This window comes from Macrobrachium rosenbergii, chromosome 25, assembly GCF_040412425.1.
Source record: "Macrobrachium rosenbergii isolate ZJJX-2024 chromosome 25, ASM4041242v1, whole genome shotgun sequence".
NCBI lineage: Eukaryota > Metazoa > Arthropoda > Malacostraca > Decapoda > Palaemonidae > Macrobrachium > Macrobrachium rosenbergii.
In genome coordinates, this window is record NC_089765.1 from 24,334,044 (window position 1) to 24,341,543 (window position 7,500).

The following is a 7,500-nucleotide window of genomic DNA, read 5'->3' on the forward strand; positions in this document are numbered from 1 at the left end:
TCTCTCTCTCTCTCTCTCTCTCTCTCTCTCTCTCTCTCTCTCACCAAAAACCCCGCCCATAAAATAGCGCATTTGGTCGCTATTCGCGGAATGTCAATCGCGCGCGTAATTGCCTCCATAGATTTGGCGCTAAATCCCCTGACATCACAATATTATCTTCCGGTGGCGTTTGATCCGCATTTTCCTCTCTCTCTCTCTCTCTCTCTCTCTCTCTCTCTCTCTCTCTTTTTAAGTCTATTTTTGCCTTTTTCTTTGCGTTTCCTTTATATATTTGCATTCCACTTTTCAGTAAAACATTCTGTTAAATATGATAATTCGAAAAAGGCATTTTTTTATCACTGCCTTCTTGAAAGGGTAAGCATAATATATGTAGACTACTTTCAAGTTTCAAAGCTGTTTTATTTAAATATCTATCATTTCCTTAAAGACATTATCCTACTTTTATTCTGATTTTGTTAATGTGCTTGGAGGCAACACTAGTGACAACAGCCATTGCGACATCAAAACGTGACTGATGTGGCTGGAGTTGCTTGCAAAAAAATGAACGAAGTCTGAGTTAAAGTAGGAAAATGTCTCTAGGGAAAAGATAGACGTTTAAATAAAACAGCTCTGAAACTTGAAAGTATTCTACATACATTATGCTTAGGCAATCTTTTAAAGAATGCAGTGATAAAAAAAATATATTTTTACAATTATTATTAGTGCATTTAACAGAATCTGTCAATGAAAAGCGCAACGCAAATGAAAAATAAAAAAACAACAAAATAAATAAAGTAAGCAACGCGACTTTTTACGAAGAAAACGCCGCTTTATCTGATGATCTGCCAGAAATTATGATTTGAATACGTTCCTCTCTTACCGACAAAAAGCCTAAGACCAAGTTGAGAGATTTGTTTGGCCCACCATTCTAAATTTCTTGTTAGTTAAAATTGAACCTTTTTTTTTTTAAGCTGAAATTTTAGACTTTCTATAACACTAGAAATCGAGTCATCTCTTATCATATCATAGCAACAATATTATTGCATAATTCTATCGTATCTATATGAATCTGTCAGTGCAGGAGTTCTTATTCAGTTGCATGAAATCCTGTCTTACGTTCGCGAACCTTAGACTGTTAACTCTTTAGTATGCGTAAACCTTTTACATGTTATTCAAGCGTAACTTGTAAAGAGTAAAAACTACGCCGAATTCTTCGGCGCAATCAAGTTTTCTGCACAGCCGCTCCAGCGTATAATCAAAGCCACCGAAAATGGATCTATCTTTCGGTGATCTCGGTATAATGCTTTATGAGACTCGGCCCATGAATCTTTAACCACGGCCCGGTGGTGGCCTATCTTATATCGTTGCCAGAAGCACGATTATGGCTAACTTTAACCTGAAATAAAATAAAAACTACGGAGGCTAGAGGGCTGCAATTTGGTATGTTTGATGAGTGGAGGGTGGATGATCAATATGCCAATTTGCAGCCCTCTAGTATTGGCGTTTTTAAGATTTGAGGGCGGACAGAAAAAGTGTGGACAGAAAAAAGTGCGGACAGAAAAAAGTGTGGACGAACAGACAAAACCAGCGCAATAGATTTCTTTTACGGAAAACTAAAAATGAACTTACATACTGACAAAATTTATAAAAACGGAACCGTACATGAAGAGTTCAGCAAAAAAAAACCTGTTGCATTTTCCAATGTTGGTTAGCTGAGAGAGAATTGTTATTTTAACGATCTTTTTTGCATTATCTAATGGCCATCTGTGAAATATTTTCATTTTATTACCAAGGCACCTCAGTGTTATAATTCTAAACTTCTTTTTGAAAGAATCAGTAAAAGGCATGGGATTTAATGTTGTTTCTTAATATTCTTCTTCTTCTTCTTCTTCTTTTAACGTGCTTTTTTCCCATTTTTGTATGGGGTAAGCACGATGCCTTCTTTTGAAGGACTTTTGATTTGGCTTTGGGGTAGACCTGTAGTCTCGATCGGCTGCCCTGCCTGACATCGCTTAGACCTCGGTAGCGTATGTTTCATGTATCATACCCGACCCAACGCCCTTTCTTCCCAGCAGCGAGAAGTTGTTGCGCGGGTAGGGCGAGAGTTCGAGACGTGTGAGATGTTTGTTATGTTTTTTTAGAAGGTGTTGTTAATATACCACCTGAATATTGTCTGTACACGTTGTAAACGCGTAGCGTTAGCACTGGCTGGGGTACGATTAAGTGTAATTGTTTTACTATACATACATTTTTACTATATACACACACACACACCTTCATATGTATATATATATATATATATATATATATATATATATATATATATATATATATATATGTATATATATGTATATATATATATGTGTATATATATACATATATATATATATATATATGTGTATATATATACATATATATATGTATATATATATATATATATATATATATATATATATATATATATATATATATATATATATATAGTAAGCAAGGAAAAGGCCTTACCCTATTAAGATATTAAGATCTGAATATCACAAAAATATGTCTTTTCTCCTGAAGAAACTTCTCAAAGTTCAAAGCCTAGAATCACCACATCCATTTTTTACGACAATTTCCCCGTAATTTCACCATCCCGTTGACTTCCGACAGTTCCTCGAATCCAGAGCTCCGCCCCCAGCCCCCCAAAAATAAAATATTAATAGCACAGCGATTTTTAAATATTACGACCACGTCATGAGTTCGGGTTCTTACGTCATCAGTCCTCGGATGTATAGCTAACGGTTTTTTTTTTTTTTTTGTAAAAGAAACTATTGTGCCGGCTTTGTCTGTCCGTTAGCACTTTTTCTGTCCGCCCTCAGATCTTAAAAACTACTGAGGCTAGAGGGCTGCAGATTGGTATGCTGATCATCCACCCTCCAAACATACCCAATTACAGCCCTCTAGCCTCAGTAGTTTTTATTTTATTCAAGGTTAAATTTAGCCATAATCGTGCTTCTGGCAACGATATAGGATATGCCACCACCGGGGCGTGGTTAAAGTTTCATGTGCCGATGCTCATACAGCATTATACCGAGACCACCGAAAGATATACCTATTTTCGGCGGCCTTGATTATAAGCTGTGGCGGCTGTACAGAAAACTCCATTGCGCCGAGGAAACTTCGAACGCATTTTTTACTTGTTTTTATTTGTAGAAGACGACGCTCTATAGGGTACGTTTCGTCCCCGTCTTAATCTAGAGGTTCTATTCAGATCACGTCTTGTTAATATCTTGTCCCGATAAATATTTCCATAAGATTTTTTTGGAGTTTTCATTTTATGAATGTGATGTCCTCTCCCTTTAAATATCATTAGCATTCACCTCACATTTGCAAGCAATTAAGATCGGTGTTTAAAACGGTACAAATTTTACTTCAGTTCCTACCGACTTCGATACTAATACTACTGCTACTACTGCTATTACAACATCAACAACAGAACAGCAACTGCCACTACTGTCATTGACATGTTACTTTCTACACACTGAGGAATAATGTTTCTAAAAGTTGATAATCAATATTTAAAACGCCTATTTCTAATCTTTATAAAAAAAGCGCTTTATTCTGTATGAGATTTATGTGTGTATGTGTGTATTTGTGGTCATTTCAGCACCCAGAGCTCTCTCTCTCTCTCTCTCCCTCTCTCTCTCTCTCTCTCTCTCTCTCTCTCTCTCTCTCTCTCTATGTATACATATATATATATATATATATATATATATATATATATCTATATGTGTGTGTGTGTGTGTGTGTGTTTTTTTTTCATGAATGCACAAAAAATGGTAAAGACGATGACATTCTCGTTTTCATGAAGCAGACTAATTTGACTTTTTTTCCTTAATCGTAACCCCGTCACTACTTTGCAATTCTTTTTACATTTCCCATACCTCATAAGGCTTTCGTTCATGTTACCATAAGGCTTTCGTTCATGTTACCAATTTCCCACTGCGTTAACTGCCTTAAAAAAGAAATAAATATGCGTAAGAAAATCACGCAATAGACTAAAAGCAAAAGGAGCTCGGCAAGAAGAAGCGCTCGGTTCAGACGTGTGTGGGTACAGTTTGACGGAGAACGCTACCATATTTGCTGAGGGGCACAGTCGGTTCCTGATGCCCCATTTAGAGTTTCTCCTTTCTTTCTTTCTTTCTTTCTTTCTTTCGTCTTTTGTTGTCTCATATGTTATCGAATGACTCATTTCGTTACCTCTTTTATCCATCCATTAGTTTATCTTCAAAGAAGCATTCAGAGTGTGGCCTAATAAAAAATTAACAGATATGGCAAATTTGTTGGTTAATTTAACGATAATGGTGATAATGACAGTAGTGATAATAACTTGAAAAATAACCCTTTACCATTTCTCTCTTTCCATTTAAGATGTGACATATCAGCTTATGCAATGACGATAAATCTGTAATTAATGATAACAGTGATTTTTCTAAGTGGTATGCAAAATTTCCCATTGCATCATCAAAAATACTTTGAAAAAATGATAAGTGATTTTTCTATGTAAGTGGTATGCAGAATTTCCCATTGCAACATCAAAAATGATTTAAAAGAAATGAAATCTATGTATGTGCAAGTCAACCCATTAAAAATAATCATTGTTTATTTAAGTAACAGTATTAAAAAAATCACGATTTGGAGAACAAATAAATCCACATACAGTTTCAGGCGCCATGCTCCCTCTTCATTGTGGAAGAAGAAGCAGAACGCTTCGAAACCGTATCTGGATTTCCTAAATACATTTGTTCTCCAATTTGTAATTTTTTCTTTAAGTTTCAAAGTTCGATTCTGACATGTTATCATCACAAGTAACGACAATCAACCTCCTTCATTTTCTCCTTCTGATCACAGTACAATGCGACGCCTTTGGAATGAATACAGTCAAATCTCATTTTCATCTCCTCCATTTTTGCCTGACAGGTAGAGCTAACGGGAAACTCCATTTACGAATACATACATCCAGCGGACCACGAGGAGATGACGGCTGTACTCAATCTAACCCACCAACCCGTGACGCATACACCATACGTTAGACAAGGTGAGGTTTTGTACGTTAGGTGTGTATGTATATACGTGCTTGCACCATTCATGTGATGTATTTGTAAAAATATATTTTCCATTAATATATATATATATATATATATATATATATATATATATATATATATATATATATATATATATATATAAATGTATATTTATGCACACACACACGCACACACATATAAATCATATACATACACACACACACACACACACATATATATATATATATATATATATATATATATATATATATATATATATATATATATATATATGAAATTTTATACACCGTGATTACCGTGATTATGTACAGTCATGAAGCTACAATGGTTTGACCGTCGAATGGAGCCGTTGGAAGGTGCTGTGTCGAGGGATCGAGACCCGGCGGTACCGAACCATTTATCACTTTAAAAATTCCCCTTCGGTGATAATTCCCCATCGGGGATATTCCCGAAACAGCGTGAATTGGATACTGAAAGACATTTGTAGGTTCATGATTACATATATATATATATATATATATATATATATATATATATATATATATATATATATATATATATATATATATACGTATGTATGTATCACATATGAGTGTCTGTGTGCGTACTACCTGCACAACGATTCATCCAGTAATCAGCAGTTTACTTACAAACGTAGTTTTAACAACTACTTATTTTTTTAACACACACACACACATATATATATACATATATATATATATATATATATATATATAGATAGATAGATAGATAGATAGATAGATAGATAGATAGATAGATAGATAGATAGATAGATAGATAGATAGATATCAACGTGTGCTTGTTAGCAAATGTCTGCAAATAACCGCATTGCTTTCCTCCACACATTTCTGTTAATTAATGATCTTTTCTTTTTCCTTCCACAGACGAAGAAATTGCACGAACGTTCTTTATAAGAATGAAATGCGTACTGGCCAAGCGAAACGCAGGTCTTACGACAGGAGGGTACAAGGTATGTTATCCCTTGCTCGAAGTTAACTGATATGCATCCGATAACGATAAAAACATCGGCTCTGTCCTGGCGTTTTTATGTAAGATAGTTCTCGGTAATGCCGTTGCTATGCGCTTGGAAGGAGGGTCACCTTCTTCGGCAGGATATCATTATTATTAATGCTATTAATGTTATAATCTTTAAATATTAAAAAAAAATAAAAGTAGTAGGTTGGTCTTAGGTTCCTTAGTGTTCTTAATTGTATTCTGACCAGTGTTACATGGTTTCTAAACTAATCAGTTTTAATCTAAATCAAAGTTTTGTTTTCTCAAATTATTAATATTTATCAGCACATTTAAAAAGGATTAGGCTAATTCTTAAATTCGTAAAGATTAATAACAGAATCAAATTCAAATTACAGTTATGTCCAAACATATTTATACTAGGTTTTACCTTAATTATCTCAAGGTAGGCTAGATGATTTTCTGAAGATTGGATTCTGTAAGTTTGTCGAAACGTCAGAAATCAACAATAGCTTCCAATTGTTCTAAGTGATCTCATATTGCATCACGATGAAATCATACTAGTTTAGGGGTCTGGTCCTCTTTTCCTACTCTCAACCCTAGGCACCTAATGCCTCTCATCGGCCTTCGACTTTGCAGAGCTTAGATTCCTTTGCTAAAAGATATTCCAGAAAATAACATTTTACGTTCCTGAGTAAGGTCTTGCTCAAGACTGACAAATTAGACAGCAAAGACCAAATAACAGATATGAAATCTGCTACATACTCATCATTACTGAAGTCAAAGTTTTTTTCTTGGAGGCTAAAATATGACATCTTATGAAATGCCGTTCCAAAATATTTCAGTTTAATTTCATTAAGAACCCTTGAGTTGTGGCCAGTTGCACGGGCTTTCTGACAAGGAACTCTGACTGCCTCTTAACACAACATCAAAGCAGGGACTGCCTGATTTTCACAGCAACCCGCCGCGACAAAGTTTTCTGAATCATTTTTTCTTGTGGACAACCTCGTCATGGTGTTTATAAAGATATACGGAAGTCAGTTTACGCTTGGCTTTGAAAGCACTATTTTGATTAACCCATTTCTTGGAAAAATTGCACATAAAAGTGTAATTGAATGTTAGGCTAGATTTTTGAAGCGACGCATTATGTTAAACCCTTAGAAAACGAAGTTTTATGTCAAGCTTGTCTGCCAAGTCACAAGATCGTATCTTAACTGGGCTGTTATTTGGCACTGAAGCTGATTTCGTTGCCTGAGAAATACAGAATAATGTTGTATATCAAGAACCTCTGAAAACGAATTCTAATACATGCATACCTCTCGCATGAGTAAGGGTGCTCATTAATAAAAATAGGAGTTGGAACCGAACTGATACTAAGATATTGCAGAATTAGAAATGTAGATTGATCGAATATTCTGCCCAGTTAAGAGTAATAACGATG

The 7,500-nt window shown here is 35.0% G+C and overlaps 1 protein-coding gene across 1 annotated transcript in view; it reads left to right on the top strand.

Moving 5' to 3' along the window:
• The window catches only part of LOC136852464 (single-minded homolog 1-like), a 136,158-nt gene that overhangs the window by 115,138 nt on the left and 13,520 nt on the right, over positions 1 to 7,500 (top strand). The window contains 2 exon segments of the mRNA XM_067127105.1: positions 4,939 to 5,056; positions 5,972 to 6,057. Coding sequence (XP_066983206.1) covers positions 4,939 to 5,056; positions 5,972 to 6,057 — 204 coding nt within the window.